Raw genomic sequence first — 18,766 nt, forward strand, 5'->3', positions numbered from 1 at the left:
AAGGCCCTGGGTTCAATCCCCAGCACCACCACCACACACACACACACACACACACACACACAAAGATATTGTGTCTACCTAAAAAAAAAAAAAAAAAAAACAGGAAGGATTCACACCTTGTTGGGCCCAAAATTGTCTTAGATAGTAAATTTATAAAAACAGACAGTTGTCAACTAAAACCTTCTACACTGAAGCTGCCTGTGGGCACAAGAAAATGAAATAAGAAGCCTGGCATAATGAGCACACCTGTAATCCCAGCAGCTCAGGAGGCAGAGGAAGGAGGATTGCAAGTTCAAGGTCAGCCTCAGCAACTTGGCAAGACCCTAAGTAATTTAGTGAGACCCTGTGTCAAAAAAATAAAATAAAATAAAAAGAGTTAGGGATATGGCTTAGTGGTAAAGCACCCCCTGGGTTCAATCCCTAGTTAGTTCAAAAGAAAAAAAAGTAAGATAGTAAAAGAAGAAAATAAGAAGTTGAATCAAGTAGAAGAGCTAGCTGTTTAATGAGAAGTGTGTGCATCTGTAGAGATGTCCCAGCCCACATTGGTGCCACCTCCTTGTCTGCATGTCAGGGTTACCACTGAACATCTGAGGCTGGGCGTGATTGGTGGGATATCGGCTCGCCTAGCATCTGGCCTGGCTTCAATCCCCAGTACCAAAGTGAACAAATGAAAGAACTAGTTGAACTTTACAAAGTTTTTATTACCTTCCAGTTGAAAGTTGGAGGTGAGGATGTGTATGTATGTCGGCATGTATATGTGAGCATGTGTCTATGTATGTAGGCATGTATATGTACGTGTGTACATATGCATGTATATACATCACAGTTTAACTGAGAAATGCATGCTAAAGAATAGTCAACGGGGGGCTGGGGATGTTGCTCAAGTGGTAGCGCGCTCGCCTGGCATGCGTGCAGCCCGGGTTCGATCCTCAGCACCACATACAAACAAAGATGTTGTGTCCACCGAAAAATAAATAAATAAATAAATATTAAAAAAAAAAGAATAGTCAACGGAAGAGGTTTTTTTTATTAAAATGCCCAATTATATTGCACAACTAACAAATTACTAAAATATAAATTGTTCAAACAGGAAATGTCTCCCTGGGCTGGTGCCCCTGTGGGTGCTGATGCAGGACAGGTACTCTGCAGGCCAGGCACGTCCTGGGAATGTGATGATAAGCTCATGTGGCGCTGCCTACAGGTGTGCAGGAGGCAGCTGCGAGCCTCTCAGGGCAGAACTTGAGGGTGTGCTGGAAGATATATCAAATGCTGTGACTGGCAGAGGCTCCACAGGTGACATTTACACTCCAGACAATAAGCAGGCCCATTGGTGCACACCTGTAGTCTCAGCTACTCAGGATGCTGAGGCAGGAGAAGTACTTGAGGCTCTTACAGGAGTTAGAAGTCAGTGTGTGGAACACAGCAAGACCCCATCTTGATAAAGTAAAAAATTAAAAATAAACTGTAGAAGATATAAGAAAACACTTTTCATGTTGTTAGAAAATGGCTTTTAATTGTTATGCTTAGAATGGTATTTAAACAGAATGACTGGAGATGCAGGAGGCTCTGAACTGAGTTCAAAAGCGCAGCACCACTCTGTGACCTGAGGGAAAACATGGAATTAGGAAGCCTTAGCTGCACACCACTACTGAAACTGCATCCTGACATCCCTGCAGCTGGGGCCAGGACACCTGGGGTCCTCTCAAGTCTCGTCTCAGTGAAGTGTTCCAGCAGAAGCAGACAAGGGCTGGCCACTGCCTCACACAGAAAACAGGTGCCTGTGGGAAAGACCACTATTCTTTCCAAGACCCAGGTTGCTACAAACTCATGGTTCTGTGTGCAGGTCCAATCAGGAGACAGAAATATGAAGAAGGAAGGTCTAACATAGCAATTATTGGCCCTAATATAATTGTCCTTGGAGGTCAAGAGAACCACAAAGACCCAGGGCTGAGAATTGTGAGGAGGGCCATGTGAGGACCTGCGGGATCAGGCTCCGACACCAGAATAGGTGGTTCCAAGTTGTGCTACTCAGTAGATGCAGAGACGCTTCCTTCCCAGAGTGGCCCAGGTAGAGCTGGTCAGCAGTTGGTGAGCAATAGCCCCAGGTGCAGGTGGGCCACGGATGGTGGGCAGGGAACCCTGCCAGTGTTATGGTGGGAACTGATCAATATAATCAATAAGTCATAGATATAGGTTATAGGTATAAGGCAAGATAGAATAAATAATCAATAAGCAATGGACATAAAGACTACAGGAATAAGGTAAGATAACATAGATAAGTGATAATAAGATAAGTTCATCAGGAATAAGCCTACATAATAGTAGAAGAATCCTGTAACTGTAAAACATAGGATTTAAGCCATAGGATGTGTCAGTGTGTCAGCATAGTTATAAATAAATATGATCAAATTGATCAACATAGGAATTTGATCTTGTAGCCTTGCATAGGATAAAGGACATAGGGTTTATAGGTATTAAAACAACAGATGAAAATGTGTGTAGTTTTAAGCAGGCATCAAATAAGTCACTAGTACTGAGTGTGTAAAGCAATTGCTCTGGTAGAGACTCATTAGTCACTTGCAACAATTCCCGCCTTGTTGGGATTACAGGAATAAGGTCACACTGTAGTCATTTAAGTAAAATGATGTGACTATAGAAACTCCATGTTAGTTTGTCACTGTCCCTGTGAAGAGAGAACTGCATGACCCATTTCTAGGAAACAGAAACTAAAGCTGTTTTCTTATTTTGAAAACTTGTTTTTCTGCACTTTGTACCCACACCCTGAGCCCTACTCGGGATGCAGCAGTGGGCATGGGAGCTACACCCTGGGTGTGAGTGCCCTTGTGGGTCTACGTGACTTTGAAGTAGATTCTTGTCCCGCTGACGCCCACCCAGGTTTGGGGGTGACTGTCTAGCACCTGCTTGAGCCCGGGACTGTGGTCATCTGAAGCGCAGAGCTGTGCATTTGTAGCTTCTGTTTATCGCTCGCTTGCTGACTGGAGTCCTGCCCAGAGCCCACGGTCCCATTATTAATATTTTCATGTCTGTGACTGGCTAGCTTCGATGACAACAAGCACGTCACTGAGTTGGGGTTTTGTGCTTTCTCCTTGGATGGACAGGAAGCTGCTGTCCTCCCACAGAGCGAGTCTCTGCGGTGGGTGGCAGTCCCTGGCCAGGTCAATAAAGCTCTCTTTTGATTTGAAATTCGGACTCGTGTGTTTTCTGGAACGGCTCCCGTAAGGCCAGGACAGGCCAGCAGGAATCGCCTGCGGGGGTGCTAGCAGCTGAGGCTGGGCCCCAGGCGTCCACGTGAGCCTGAGTGACTGTGCCTGCGGAGGCACAGTCGCTGTGTTGGCCAGAGCAGGGAGCAGGCAGAAGGAAGCAGAGAACAGGGAGAAGTGGCTTCCCCGCAGTGGCTCTCCTGCGTGCCTGCCGGCAACATTTAGCAGTGTCCAGACCCGAGAGAAACACCCCAGTGCAGCCCTTTTCACGGAGTGGGCAGTGAAGATTGCACTGGAGCTGAAAGATGGGTGGACGCGAGATCCCAACCTCCGTCTGGCAGCACCGTGCCCAGCACTCGTCCTCATTCTGATGTGCCAAGCGGCTCTCCAACACTCCTGAAACAGGACACCCCATCTTTCCTCACTCAGGAGAGAATGTGGGTCTCTTATTTACACAGAATACAGATGACACTTGTGTGTGAATGAAACTGAATACAGACTTTGGGAAACCTGCCTGTGCGAGCTGAACTGTACCCTCACTGACCCATGCTGAAGTCTTGACCCCGCTGGCTCAGCTCGTGACTGTATTCAGAGATTAAGAATTTGCAGAGGTGACAGTTAAAATGGGTGTTAGGATGGGCCCCCATCCAGTTTGGCTTATGACCCTTAAGTACGGGAACCTGGCTGCAGAGAGAAATGCCTGTGTAGACACAGAAGGTGCAAGCCCTGGAGAAAACAAGACTTCCGGTGATTTCACCTCAGATTTCTGGCTTCCAGGATTGTGAGATGTTGGGGACTGCAAATCAAGTCAAGATGGCGCCTGGCAGTTTGCCAGGAGGAGTGGTTTGTGAGGCAATGCCACCGAGCCATTAAGATGGAGGAGATTCCCGATTGGCCGTAACTGGATGATGCTAATCGAGTCAAGCTGTGTGTGATCAGTTAGGTATATAGACCTCTGCTGTTTTGCAGTAAGGCGGCTCCTGCTACCTTGGGTTCCCGCTGAGTTTCCCCCGCAATAAAGCAGTTCCCGTTTCAACCTTCAAGTCGCTTGTCACCTCCCGGTTACTGTGTCCAGCCGGACTGCGGCAGTGAGAAAATGTCTGTAGCTGGCGGCATTATTTATGGCAGTATGAGCTGCTGCAAGGCCTGGGCTGCGGTGTGGCCGTGGAGTCCTGGAAGCAGGCACAGCCTGGAGGCGGTGGGCCCTCCCTGGAGGAAGGTCTGCTTCCACCCAGCCACAGGAGAGAAGCCAACCCCAGGCAGTCAGGGACTGAAAGGAAGTGAGGACAGTGTCCTCCCTCTGGGGCTGGAGAAGGGTGAGCAGGTGCTCGGGTAGCGTGAGGCGGGCCATCACAGCCGTAGTGGACCAAGGTTTTGCTGGAGGCACATGGCCAGGGCCCACTGCAGGTCTGAGTAGCTGCAAGCAAGCACTGATTGCTACCCCAGGTCCAACAGAGGCCACAACTCAGACTGGGAGTGGATCCTGGAGACAGTAAATGTGACGTGGAGGGTGGTAGCACAGGGGTGTTCCCGGAAGTGTCGGCCCTGGCCCTCAGCGAAGTCCACAGACCTGTACTGCAGCCCTCCTGTGAGCAGTGAAGGCCACCAGGACTTACCATATGAAGGGGAGTCCCTCTTCTTCCACGAGGGCTGCCTTGGGAAGGAATAGCCTACCGTGATCTGGAAGGACAGCTGGACTGCCGGCCAAGGGAGCCTGGGAGAGGTGGCTTGGTCTCCTCTGTACTTGGACCTCCTCCCACTGCAGCATCCTGCCCTGTGCTCCCTGGAACCTGCCTGGACTAGGTGACCACTGCTCTTGCTGACAGGGCCACTCTTCTGCTTAGAGCCACCTGGCGGCTTTCAAGGCCTTCATCTACAGCTAAGCAGCCTGTGACCACAGCCTCCCGCAATCAGCCCCCGGAGCTGTGCCCGCAGGGCTCCTGCATCCACTGCTGCCTACCGTGTAAGATGGAGTTCCAACTTGCTGTTGGCATGTTCAGCTCATAAAAGTACAGGATGCCCAACCAACCGTGGAAATGGGGAGAATCACCTCATTGTTTCCTTTAAGTCTGTGCCATGTGGCATTTTCTGTGGTGACCCTCACTCCACCCACATCCCCTCCCCACCTCCTGCCCCACTAGGCACCCTGTGCGGCAGAGAGCACCAATACCCTTGTGGAGCCTCCCACACTCACGCTGCAGGTCCCCAGGGAGCCACGGTTCTGTGGGGCTCAGGACCTGCTGTGGCTGTGACTTGGTTTCAAGGGGATGACAGCAGGAGTGTCGTGTCCTCCAGGCCACACGCCCGTCTTCCCACAGGCTGAGAAAGGCAGTGAGTGGTGCGGACTTGCCCAGGACAACCTCCCCCCACCCCGCCCTGTGAGAAATGGACTCATGAAAGCCCCTGAGCCTCAGGGTCACTCTTCTGTTTGTTGTTTTATGACAGGGTCTTTCTGCATTGTCCAGGCTGGCCTCAAACTCCTGGATTCTGCCCAGTTTAGCAGTTTAGCAGGTTAGCAGTTTCTGCCACTGGCAGTGAGCAGGAAGCTGAGGAGAGAGACCTGGTGGACTGGTGGTCGCCGTCTGCGTAGCACAGACTTGTAGGAAAACTGAAGGGGTTTTTGTTTTTTTAACCTGAAATTCAATTTTTTTTCTTTTTAATGTGGTGCTGAGGATCGAACCCAGTGCCTCACATATGCTAGGCAAGTGCTCTGCCACTGAGCCACCACCCCAGCCCCTGAAATTCAAATTTCATTGGGTTCCATTTGACGGGCGCTCTACCCACCTGAGCCTCCTGAGTAGCTGGGATCACTGGTGTACACCACGTCAGCTGAGAGGGAATCTTGTTCTTCCTTTTTTTCTGCAACAGCGGTTGAACCCAGAGGTTCTTGACCACTGAGCCACACCCCCACTCCTTTTTTGAGATAGTGTATCACTAAGTTTCCTAGGATTTTGCTAAATCCTGAGGCTGGCCTTGAACTTGCAATCCTCCCGTCCCCACCTCCCAAGGATTACATGGTGCATCACCACACCCAGTGGCTGAGAGGAAGACTTTGAGAGAGAAAAAGGTCATCAAGAAAACAATTCTGCCAGATGTATAATCCCAGAGACTCTGGAGGCTCTTCTGACAGAAATATCAGAAATTTAAGGCCTATCTCAGAACTTATTGAGACCATGTCTCAAAATAAAAACTTAAAAGGGTTAGGGATGTGGCTCAGTGGTACAGCACCCGGATGGACAAATGGACACAATCCTGAAGTGGGAGGAAATGAAAAGAAGGAAATCATGATTCCAAAAGTTTACACACCCAAAACCAGAGCTGACAAAACGGAATTATAACTCATGAATCCAACTCTGAGTACATTACTGGGAGAAGGGCCAAGTAAAGCAAATGGTTAGCGGGGAAGAAAACCAGAAAGGACGAAGGAAACTTGAATTAGACTAGCAAACAGCTTGACCTGATCAACATTCACAAACACCAACAGGCAAACAACGGCAGAAGGCATACGCCCTCAAAGGCAAACCATGTTCCTTGCCACAATAGAAGCCTCAAACTTAAAAGAACTGAGCTGGGCACCGTGGTGCACACCTGTAATCCCAGTGACTTGGGAGGCTGAGGCAGGAGGATCAAAGAGGACAGCCTCAGCAACTCAGCGAGACACTGTCTCAAAAATCACAAAGTGCTGGAGACATAGCTCAGTGGCAGAGTGCTCCTGGGCTCGGTCTGCAGTATGGGAGGGACAAAATGGAAGAACTTTGGTATGCAGAGTTCAAGAGCCACAAAAGTTAGGGTTGTTAAAATGCTGATTATCCCTACACTGATCTACACAACACAGGATTTGACAAATTGACACTGAATTTTGTAGGAAAATGCAAAGCACCTAGAACAGTCAAAACAATCTTGGAAAAAAATAAAAATGAACAACTTCTAATACCTGTCATAAAACTACGTGAATCAAGTACCACATTGAGATAAAGCAGCAGCCACTCGCACATGACGCTAAAGCTTTCCAAAGATAGAGAAGCTCACTACATGGGAAAGAAGTCTCCCAACACACAGTGCAGACACAGCAGCTGCCCACGTGGCTGAGAGCCTGAGCACACACTGAGAATGGAAATGAGCTCCAGGAGGGTCGTGGACCTAACTGCAAAAGCCCAAATGGTCAAAGTTCCACACTCAGCCACATAAGAAAACAGCAATGGCCTTAAGCAGGCAAACATTTTTTATTTGTTTTTCAGCCTAGAAATGAAACCTGGGGTGCTGTATTACTGAGCTATACCCCAGCCTTTTTTTTTTTTTTAAACAGGATTTCACTAAATTGCCGAGGCTGGCCTTGAATTTGAGATTCTCCTGCCTCAGCTCCAGAGTTACTGGGATTACAGGTGTGGGTCACTACACCCAGCAGCAAATATTTCTTAAAACTTAAAAATCATTAATTAGCTAGAAAAGATTCTGATAGGGCTGGGCTCACAGCTCAGTGGTGGAGCGCTGGCCTGGCATGTGTGAGACACTGGGTTTGCTTCTCAGCACTGCATATAAATACATAAATAGAAGACTCCAATAAATTAGGTTTAATAAAAAAAAGGTTTTTAAAAATCTGTCCAAGTATAGTGGAGGACACCTGTAATCCCAGCTACTTAGGAGTTTGAGGTAGGAGGAGCACAAGTTCAAGGCCAGCCTCAGCAACGTAGGGAGACCCTGTCTCAAAACAAAATATAGAAAGGCCTGGCGCCACTCAGGGCTGGAGCTCCGAGTTCAATCCCTAGCACAAAAAGCAAGAAAGACAACCCACCTTAAAAATGAGCAAAAAACACGGACAGACACATCACAAAAGATGATGCAGACAGGCACTGGGCACCGTTCAGCAGGCAAATCAACCCCAACCCCAGGCGAGATGGTGACAGCACCCCGTGTTGGCAGGAAGAGAAGACGGGCCACCAGGAGACTGTTGGGATTTCCCACCAAAAATACTTTCATGGCAATGGACTGTTTACGTACACCCCATATTTATGTTGAAATCCCAACCCCCCAAGTGGTGGTATGAGGAGGTGAGGCCTTTGAGATTATCAGATGTTCAGGGCAGTCTTCCCAAATGAACTGTGAAAGGCCAGAGAAAACTCCTTGTTCTTCCTGCCGTGGGGGTTACAGGACACCCATCTATGGAGGAGGACCCTCACCAAATCTGCCTGCACTTGACCTTGTACTTCCCAGCCTCCAGAGCCACAAGAAATGAATTCCTATTGTTCATAAGCCCTCCCAGCTCAGGGTGTTTTGTTACAGCGCCTGAATGAACAATTATCTTAAAACTTGCCAATAGAAGCTGTAGGTATTCACCCAAAAGAAAACCCCATGTGCAAATAAATACATTTACACAAATGTTCATAGCAGTTTTATTCTCCCTCCACCTGCCCTGGTACTGGGGATGATCCCCAGACCTTGAGCATGCTAGGCAAGCACTCCACCACTGAGCTACATTCCCAGCAATTTCATTGTTAAGAGCCCAAAGTGGAAACTCAAATTTCCAATAGATGGACAAATAAACAAATGACAAATTTTCCATGCAGTGAAACACCACTTGACAAAGAGGACCACTAAAACACAACCTGTTGAGCCTAAGGGACAAGAGTATGTACTAGGAACAGAAGTGAACACACTTCCGTTTCCACACGTCACCGGCTGCACTCATGTAGGTGGGGCTCTAGGACAAGCAACACTAACCTTCACTGACACAGTGGTTACTGGGGCTGGGATGGAGCTGGCTGGCGAGGGCAAGTGGAAACTTTTGGATAAAAGGTGTCTTTTTAATTGTGGGGGTGGTTACACAGGTGTGGGGATTTCCTTGTCCTGGTTAAAGTGGCCAGTAATGCCCCTTTCTTGACTGTCTGCAACATCAAGTGATGGCATTTTCTAGGACGTGGACTCTGTGTACAGTCTGTTTAGAATGGCCCGCTCCTTCAAGGCTTCCAGGGCCACTAGAACGTGTTAAGAACTCAAACTGTGTCCTTATGGGCGAGAGTTGTTCTGTACCACCTCAGAGCCAGCTGCTGTTCACCATGGACTGAACTTCCCGGTTCTGACAGCCCAACCACATGGTAATCCTGTCTGCCTGTCCCCTGGGATTCCCTCCCCCAGGTCATTTCTCCTCCTCTAGCTGACAAGCACCCACTGCCCTCTCTGGAGCAGCTAAAATATCCCTCCTCTGTGAAGCCTTCCAGATCCATGTGACAATAACAGTCTCCTTCTTACCTAAGGTCCTACAGGACCCAGAACGCTCTTCTATTTCGACACACCAGTCATACACCAGATCTGTCCTCCCCACTGCACTCAGTGGCTTTGGGATGGATAGTGCCTTACTCGTTTTTCCATTATCTAGGATTATTCTCTTTAGACCTCAATATATTTTTTTCAAATGTCACAAATGACAGAAGACAAATTAATCTTGGAGCTGCTAGGACACAAGAGAAGACACCTCCAGCACAACAGATCACACTGGTGCCAGATGAACAAAGAATATGCTAACATTAAAAGTAGCAATAAAAGTCAATGGCTATTACACCCAGATCTGGGGGTGCTTTTTATTGCCATGTGCCAGACACTGGGGACACATAAAGGAACTGAGTGTGAGGGGAAAGAATTCATAATTCTGGTACATCAAAGTACAGTAGCAGAGGGAGCACTGAGCCAGAGAAGCATGGAGCCTGCCTGGCTAAGCACCAGGGAAACTCGGCTTAACGTGACGCCCGAGGAGCCTCGCACCGTGATCAGGAATCAGCAGGGCAAGGCAGACCCTTCAAAGAAAAGAGGCGGAAACATCGTGGAGAACATGGGAAATAGCATGTTTCACCTGCCTGGCCAGAAGCTGAGTGGTCAAGGAGCAGAGACCTTAGGACGGGGCAGGGCTTGGTTCTGTGAGTCTCCCTCTTTAGTCTTTCTGATAGGTAACACTCTCTTGAGTAACAGGATTAGACCCTCAGCTCTACACTTAAACGATTTAGCTCAAGTGTGGGTTATGATTGTGAGGAAAATCTCTACCTTTTTTTGAGACGACCTTCCCACCCCTAGCCCACCCCAGCTCAGGGCCAGCCACCAGGTTCTTCAGTTCTCCTGCCCTGGTGGCAGTCCACTCCAAAAGCAGGCTGTCTAGATCAAGGAAACTCTACACATCCAAATCTCACAAGTCACATGAATGCTAAGTCCACCCATTACCAAACACCACTCCCAGAGCCAGAGTGATCTTCTATACACTATCTGCACAATCCCCCTGTACTGTGGCTCTCTTAGCCAAATGCATGGGGGCCTCATCCAGAGAAAGGCCCTCCTGGTGCACAAAGTCTGGGGGCGGGGCACAGCCCTTCCCCTGCTGACTATACTCGTAGAGCTTCTCCTCCGTATGCATCTTCTGGTGCTGAAGGAAGTTTGACCTCTGGATGAAGCCCTTCCCACAGAAGCTGCACACATAGGGCTTCTCTCCAGTGTGGACAATCTGGTGCAGCAGCAGCTTGGAGCTCTGGATGAAGGCTTTCCCACAGTCTTTGCATTCAAAAGGTCTGTCCCCAGTGTGGATCTTCTGATGTTCTGTGAGGTGGGCTTTCTGCAGAAAAGCCTTCCCACACTCTTTACATTCATATACCCGCTCACCAGTGTGGATTTTCTGGTGTCGGATAAGGTATGAACTCAGAAAGAAGGCCTTCCCACACTCGTTACACTCATAGAGTTTCTCCCCAGTGTGGATTCTCTGATGCTGAGTGAAGTTGGATGTCTGGCTGAAACGCTTCCCACACTCATTGCACACATACGGCCGTTCTCCAGTATGAATTCTCTGGTGCTGAATAAGTTTTGAACTCCGAATAAAGGCTTTCCCACACTCACTGCACTCAAAGGGCCTCTCTCCAGTGTGAATCCTCTGATGCTCAACGAGGTCCGAGCGATGGCGGAAGGCCTTCCCACAGTCTCTGCACTCATACTGCCTCACTTCAGTGTGCACCTGGTAGTGCCGAATGAGGCTCGAGCTCCTGATGAAGGACTTCCCACACTCGTTGCACTCATAGGGCCTCTCTCCTGTGTGTATTCTCTGATGGCGAATGAGTAAGGAGCTCTGACTGAAGCCTTTCCCACACTCTTTGCACTCAAAGGGCCTCTCTCTGGTGTGAACCCTCTGGTGCCGGAGCAAGTCGGAGCTGTGACAGAAGGCTTTCCCACACTGAGCACACTTGAAAGGTTTTTCTCCCACGTGCACTCGCTGATGCTCAATTAGGTCTGCATAGTGGATGAAGTCTTTCCCACACACATTGCACACACAGAGTCGGTCTCCAGTGTGGACCCTCTGATGCTCAGGGAGCTGTGGGGTCTGCCCAGAGCCTTTCCCACAGTGATCCCATGTGTAAGACTTCTCCCCAGTATGAGAAATTTGATGTCTAATTAGGTCTGAATTAAAAGGGAAGCTTTTGCCACAAATATTGCAAGGATGTGCCTCCCCTTCTATGAGCTCCCTCTGAAGTATAAGAATGTTTGAGTTCAGAACAGTGTCTCTTCCTGACTTAACGCACACCTGGGCTGTCTCTCCTGTTTGGATTTTCCAGTGGGTCACTGTCACCTGCCTGAAGTCCCCCTCCTGAGAGGGAGGACTCTCTAGGCTCTGTCCTTCTGGGTTTCTCAATAGCTGCCCTAATCTGGCTTCCTGGACTTCCCCAGATTCAGGGGCAGGGGGCTCCATCACTGTCAGTTTGTCTGACATCATCTTATGTGAATTTTCATCCTCAGGAATTCAAGTTTCAAAGTCAACCTTCTTGTTACCAGCTCCTATGCAGAATCTGAAACGACAGAAAAAGACCATCTTTCCCTTGGTTAACAGGAAGGTGCTGAAGCAGGTGCAAGCCTCAGCTCAGACCCTGCAAGTGGGAGAGGGAGAGTTTCCTCTGCCCACACTCCAAACCCTCCTCCACTATGTGTGCTCATCTCACCCAGCAGCCACCTCCATGTAGAAAGGCTTCTTTGTAGGTCCACCTCTGACACGTCCAACTCCAGGACAGGGGGTTCTGTGGTGAGGACCCCTGGTGACCCTTGGTGTGCTCTGGGTGGGTCGCAGAGGGTAGGAATATGGCTGGAACTCTAGTCAAAAGTCAAGACGTATATTCCTGAACTATTAAAGGTATCAACCCGGCCTTCTCTTCACTGTCTCTCTTTCCTTCCCGTGCGGCTTTCTGTCCTCACCCAGTAAGGACCCAAGGCTCACGGTACTGCAGCCACGTGACACTCCCTCCCGTACAGTCACTACACTAGCAACAGCTACCGCGTCCTCACCTGCGGTGATGTGAAGCCAGGAGTCCAGTCAGGACTAGTATTTTCCAGTCCTGTACTTTCTGTGATTTTACCACCTAGGTCTGTAGCACTAGATCCATGGCAGCTTGAAACGGCTCCTGCTTCCTGCCCTGGTCTGCCCGATCGTTCTCATCACTTCACACAGCTGCCCGTTCATCCTGAGATTCGCATCCACACTCCAACCAACCTCATATCACACGTATTCAAAATGTAAAATTGTGTATGGAACATATGCAGACATTTTTCTTGCATTATTTCCTCAAAAAATATAGAATAACTATTTGCATGTGTTAAGTATAAATAACATGAAGTAATTTAAAGTATTTGGAGGTTATGCATAGGCTACAGCAAATACGATATTACACACAGGAACTAAGTATATCCGCCCGTTTGGGCATCTCCAGAACCTAGGGATGCCTGTACAGTCAGCCTCTTCATATAATCCCAATTCCCCTGCCCTTTCACACCTACCAGCTGGTGTGGGACCCGGCTCTGGTCACATTTAGCTTGCCTGCTGACCTGTGGGTGTCCTCGTACTGCCTGGGGACCGAGAGCTGCCAGAATGCTCTACACTCCCTTGTGCTTCCTCTAAAATCATGTCCATCGCTCCCTTCTGTCCTTTAGATGATAACCTGGCTTCTCCTCTTCAATAAGAAAAGATGAGCAGTGGGACAGAATGTCCACTTCCCCCACCTACCTCTTGCTCTGTGAAGTTGTCCTTGACCCAACTGGAGTTCCCCCAGTCATAATTCACTTCCTCTCTGCAATCTAATCCCATGATCCCTCCAGCCCACCATTCCCACCAGGATACAGCAACACAGTGTTTCCACCCACCTAAAAACCTTTGTCATGTGCCTATACTTCTACCCACTGGGAAGACTGAAGCAGGAGGATCACTTGATCCCAGGAGTCTGGGACCAGCCTGGGCAGCACAGTGAGACGCTGTGGTGGCACGGTTGTGCACGCCTGTAATCCCAGTGGCTCAGGAGGCTGAGGCAGGAGGATCATGAGTTCAAAGCCAGCCTCTGCAATTGTGAGGTACTAAACCACTCAGTGAGAACCTGTCTCTAAATAAAAATATTAAAAAGGGCTGGGGATATGGCTCAGCGGTAAGTGCTCCTGAGTTCAATCCCCGATACCAAAAAAGAATAAAAACAGGTGGGATATGGTGGTACACAGCTATAATCCCAGACACTTAGAAGGTTGAGAAAAGAGGGTCTCAAGTTTGAGGCCAACCCAGGCCACTCAGTGAGATCCTGTTGCAAAATAAAAAGTAAAAAAGTCTGGGATGTAGCTCAGTGGTAACGCACATAAGGGTTCAATCCATAGTACCACATAAACAACCACCAAAAAATACCCCCAACTTCCTATCTCTATTCTCCTCCAGCTCCACCCACGCTCTCCCCTGCAGCAACACAGGTCACCGTGCTCATTTCTCCATGTTTTCTTCTCACTGAACTCACTCCAGCACTCTCACCCTCGCAGCCCACCATGTCAGCTCAGTGGGCCCAGCCATGGATGCTCACGCAACTCAATCCCTGTCCATACCTGCCAGCCACTGACTTGCCCCTCTGGAGGTCACCCTGTCAATGGGCTTCTTGGACAACCTCTCCCGACTATCCCTTTCTTACCATAACTCCCTCCTGGTGTCCTCTGACGATCTGCAACCCTCCCATACACTAAGCTCAGTGCTCAGATCTCCTCTCCATCTCCACTCAAGTGAGGGGCGGGCACAGCCTCTGAGGAGACAGACCCATCCATTGAAGACGACACGCACTTCTACCTACAGCCTGGCTCTCTCCCCGCTCCCGCACCTGACAGCTCCCAACCTGATGCCTGCACGTGGATGCGCTCAGCTTCTCAAACTAATGGGTCAAACTTCAGAACAGAGGTTGCTCTTCCAATCTGCCCGTTCTGTAGCGAGGCCACATTACTTCATCTGTTCAGACCAGACTGCAATACGGACTCCCTGCTCTTCCACTGACATCCCAAGTCCAACCCATCAGCAGACCTGCAGGCCAGGCCTTCACACTGCTGAAGGCACCTGACAGTGTCTCAAATGTCAAATGCCATCCTCCATCACCACTTCTCACCACACAAGTGCAACAACCTCCTAACTCCATATTTCTTCTTTTCTATCTTCTATACAGTAGCAGAAGGAGTCTTTAAAAGCACGAATCACTGTCAATCTCCTACTCAAAAACTTTCAGGGCTCTTCTACCCCCACTATGTCAGAGCCAGCATTCTGCCCCAAGCAGGTAGACGAGTCTGCAAAACAGAACTGGGACAGCGACCAGGCCTTCAGCCCACCTCTTCCACCCTTCCTGAGCCAGCGGTTCCCAGGGCATGTGTTCTGCTCTGCTCCTCCATGCCACGAGTTTTAAACAGGGAAGTCTGGCAACAGATCTAACTGGCATTCAGTCTCCTGGTCACTGACTAGTAAGGTGACTTTTTGTGCTTTGTGTGCCTCACTCTTGTGCCTCAACTGCTTCAGGACCCAGGAAAGGAAGGTTCTATGCATTGTGCCCTCATGCTCTGGCCACGCAGTGCTGAGCACTGGACTGGCATCACCTCATGCAACCCTCAGAGGGCACCATTTACTCCACTATTCACAGAGGAAACAGAATAAGAAAAAAGTCACCCAAGGTACCAAGCCAACAAGGGCAGCTAAGGCTAGAATCCAAGGTACCAAGCCAACAAGGGCAGCTAAGGCTAGAATCCAAGTACCAAGCCAACAAGCGCAGCTAAGGCTTAAATCCCAGTCTGTCTGCCTCCACACCCATTTCCTCATGGAGACTGTTTTCTTTCCTAAGTGTGATGTCACTTTTACAGATATTTTGCTGAGATATCAGCTAGGATTTGTATTATGACCTCATCAATTAGCAAAACCCTGTCTCAAAATATTAAATAAGAAGGGGCAGTGGGTGCAGTTAAGTGGTAGAGTATCCCTCAGTTCAATCCCCAGTACCAGGAAAATGAGGGAATGAATTAGGAGTAGGAATGTGGTTTCTTGGCTGTTCTAATCAGTAATACATTGATTTTTTTCCCCCCGTGTACTTGGGATTGAACCCAGGGACTCTACCACTGAGCTACATCCCCAACCCTTTTCACTTATTTATTTATTTTGAGGGGTACCAGGGATTGAACTCAGGGGCACTTGACCACTGAGCCATATCCCCAGCCCTATTTTATATTTTATTTAGAGACAGGGTCTGACTGAGTTTGAGTTGCTTGGCACCTTGCTTTTGCTGAGGCTGGTTCTGAACTTGAGATCCTCTTGCCTCAGCCTCCTGAGCCACTGAGATTACAGTCCTGCACCACCACACCAGGCTTTTTTTTTTTTTTTCCAGTACTGGGGATTGAACACAGGAACACTTGACCACTGAGCCACATCCCCAGCCCTATCCAACTCTATTTTGTATTTTATTTACAGACAGGGTCTTACTAAATTGCTTAGAACCTCACCATTGCTGAGGCTGGCTCGTAATCCTCCTGCCTCAGCCTCCAGAGCCACTGGGATTACATCCAGTGTATACCACCATGCCCAGTTTTTTGTTTATTTATTTTTAATTTTGAGACAGGGTCTGTGCTGAGTCTGGCCTCAAGTTTATGATCCTCCTGCCTCTGAGTCACTGGAATTATAGGCAGGCTGCCATTACACCTGACCTAACTGCTAGTTTAAAGTGACAACACATCTGGCAACAATCTTCTGTGTGTCTACAAGAACACAGTTTAAAACCATGTGCCTGACATAGGTTTTCATATATTTTTTTTTAACTTCATAGGAAGTTCTTAAATAGAATATACCTTGCTTTAAACAAACATATATTTCAAAATCAACAATTTTAAGTTTCTACTTAGCTCCTTTTTCTTCTGTGAATATAAGTAAAATTAAATCAATACTTTTTTCCTTTAAAGAAACTTGAGTGAAATAAATAATAGTAAAACTATGCCAGGCTTCTGAAACAACATGACCTTTTTCTGTTACAAAACATGGAATCTACTGGAAGAAGCATCACAGGAATGGTATAAATGCACAGTGATGCTGTGTATCAGCAGCAGTGACTGTGACTCTGGGGTATACTGGAGTGTTCCTTATGGCACTAGAAGCTCAGCCTTCACATCTGCACTGGTAAAGGGGCATTCCAGCTTTGGTTCTCAGTAATTTACCGCTTGAGGCCCACAGAAAAAGAGCAGGATGGTTTGCTAAGCTTCGGCCCTGGCAGTGCACATGCTGCAGCAGTGGAGGCCCCAAGTGTGTGCCAGTGGGCAGGCAAGGTGCACTTATTTTGCATGTTCTCTGCAGAACCTTCCAAGGGATTCAAGGAACTGACTTGTTCAAGCTCAAAGAGAAGCAGAACCAGTTGCTAGCTGCTCCCTCTGGCTCCTCTTCTCCCTCTCCACTGTAAGGCCACTGTTTTCTGCTCCTAGCAGCTGCTCTCAGGGTTCTCCCAAGGAAAACAGAAAAAAAGTCTCCCTTTCCCGACAAACCCAGTGTTCTTTCACCAGCACTGTCCACCAGCCCAAGCAGCACCCACAGCTTCCTGAACTGTTTCAATGACACCACACTGTTCTGTGTCTTTCCCTGAGCTCGGGGTCTTCCATCTTCAGCTGGGCTAATAAGTGTCCTACTGATTTCCCAGCTCTGCCCTCTCTCCTTATCACCTGCTGGCTGTTCCAGAAGCAGCAATCCATCCCAGAACTCCAGGAGAGGCCAGCACAGGTGATGACTTGTGAAATCCCTCCCAGCACCTTCCATAAGATGAATGCCCTGGTTATGACAACTGTGAAAGAAGTGATGTAATGTCACCGGAATGACAGGGAAAAAAGGCCTCCTCTCTGTGAACAGGGAGAGCACGGTATTGCCTGAAGACTCATTTCTCAGATCCTAGGTAGACATAAGACATTAATACTCTGGGGAACCGCAGGCACACACTCGGGCCCTGAGGACCCTTGGATCATGGTGCAGCCAGTGTGTAAAGAGGATAAAACGTGCCTGGCATCAGCAGAGACACCACTGGGGCTCACAGACTTCTAAGAGAAAAGGAAGTTTCCAGGAAAATGGAGACAGCATAGCCAACCACCTGTCCCCATGTGGGGTTTCTTGCAGCTGACTCAGACCAAGCTTCCACCTCCGCCTCTAACCCCAGCAGCACAGAGGTACCGGCGATGCATCTCCAGCGGAGGCCGCAGGGAGGGAGACAGGGTCAGAGGCACAAAGCAGCGACGCTCGCACCTGCACCCGCAAACGCCTGGGCAGCCCATCTCGGAGCGGCCTAGAGGCCGGGTGGCACCTCGGCGGGCCTCGCGGAGCGCGGGGAACGCGCCTGGCATTACGCAGGAAGCTCGGGGGGGACAAGACGGCCGGCTTGGGCGCCGCCGCCGCCGCCGCGGCCCCGGGAGACCGGCCCGCCATGGCTGGGCCGGACCCCGCCCGGCCGCGAGCCCGCAACACGCCACTCACCCGGCGCCCGGCGGCGAGAGGACGGCGCGCGCCCGACGCCGTAGCCAGGCCGCCCAGCCCTCGACCCCGCAAGCCGCCGACAAAGCCCGCACGACGGCCCGCAAGCCGCCACCGGAAGTCATCCGAGATCCCGCCCTGAGGACTTCCGGGAACGCTCTAGGCGCTCCAGGAGCCGACTCCCTCTCGGTGGTGTGGACTTCCGGCTAGTGGGCCGGGGTTGGGGGGGTCGGGATCTGGGCCGCGGCGCAGCGCGGGCCGGCGGGTGGGAGGCTGGCAGGTCCGCGAACCTCTCCCGCGGCGAGGCTGGCCTCCGGGAAATCCCGGGTGGTGGGGGTCTCTCAGACTTTGGTCATCGCCCCCTGAAAACGTTGGGGAGCGGCGAGCTGCAGCGAGAGGCTCACCCCAAGCCCCAGCGAGGGCCGAGGGTTCCGCTGTCCGGCGCTGAGAACCGCCCGGGTCTTGGCGCGCAGGGCATCCGAGGGCCGCCGGCCCTGGAGGAGACCAGCCTGAGACCCAGGACGAGCCTAGGCAGAACCCAACATGTAGTTCCAGCCAAGAGGCCCCTGAGCCCTCTTTTCTAGAGCACTTTTCTAAGAAGCACTTGCGGTTATGAATGGGATCTTTTACAGCCAGCGAGGTCTCCATTCCTTTGAATTAGGTTCGATCCTCAGCAATAAAGACAAATAAATAAAGGTATTGTGTCTACAACTAAAAAATATAAAATAAAAAAATTAGAAGGAGGGCTGGGATTGTGACTCAGTGA

The 18,766-nt window shown here is 49.7% G+C and overlaps 1 protein-coding gene across 6 annotated transcripts; it reads right to left on the reverse strand.

Annotated features, from left to right (window-relative positions):
• Window positions 1-8,595: 8,595 nt before the first annotated feature.
• Znf623 (zinc finger protein 623) lies at window positions 8,596-18,133 on the reverse strand. 6 transcript variants are annotated; one of them, XM_058580828.1, is made up of 3 exons: window positions 18,004-18,112; window positions 12,182-12,329; window positions 8,596-12,031 (listed from the first exon to the last, which is right to left on the reverse strand). In XM_058580828.1, exon 3 carries the CDS (start codon window positions 11,956-11,958, stop codon window positions 10,459-10,461), a length of 1,500 nt encoding a protein of 499 aa, XP_058436811.1. In that variant the 5' UTR covers window positions 11,959-12,031; window positions 12,182-12,329; window positions 18,004-18,112; the 3' UTR covers window positions 8,596-10,458. The 6 variants fall into 6 exon arrangements, with proteins under 6 accessions (XP_058436811.1, XP_058436810.1, XP_046304865.1 ...); XM_058580827.1 differs by lacking the exon at window positions 18,004-18,112 and adding an exon at window positions 12,522-17,764; XM_046448909.2 differs by lacking the exon at window positions 12,182-12,329 and having other exon boundaries at window positions 18,004-18,133.
• Between the last annotated feature and the right edge of the window lie 633 nt (window positions 18,134-18,766).

The sequence above is a fragment of the Marmota monax genome, unplaced genomic scaffold (assembly GCF_021218885.2).
Source record: "Marmota monax isolate L192 unplaced genomic scaffold, Marmota_monax_Labrador192_F-V1.1 WCK01_AAM20220418_F8-fsc00073, whole genome shotgun sequence".
Taxonomy (NCBI): Eukaryota; Metazoa; Chordata; class Mammalia; order Rodentia; family Sciuridae; genus Marmota; species Marmota monax.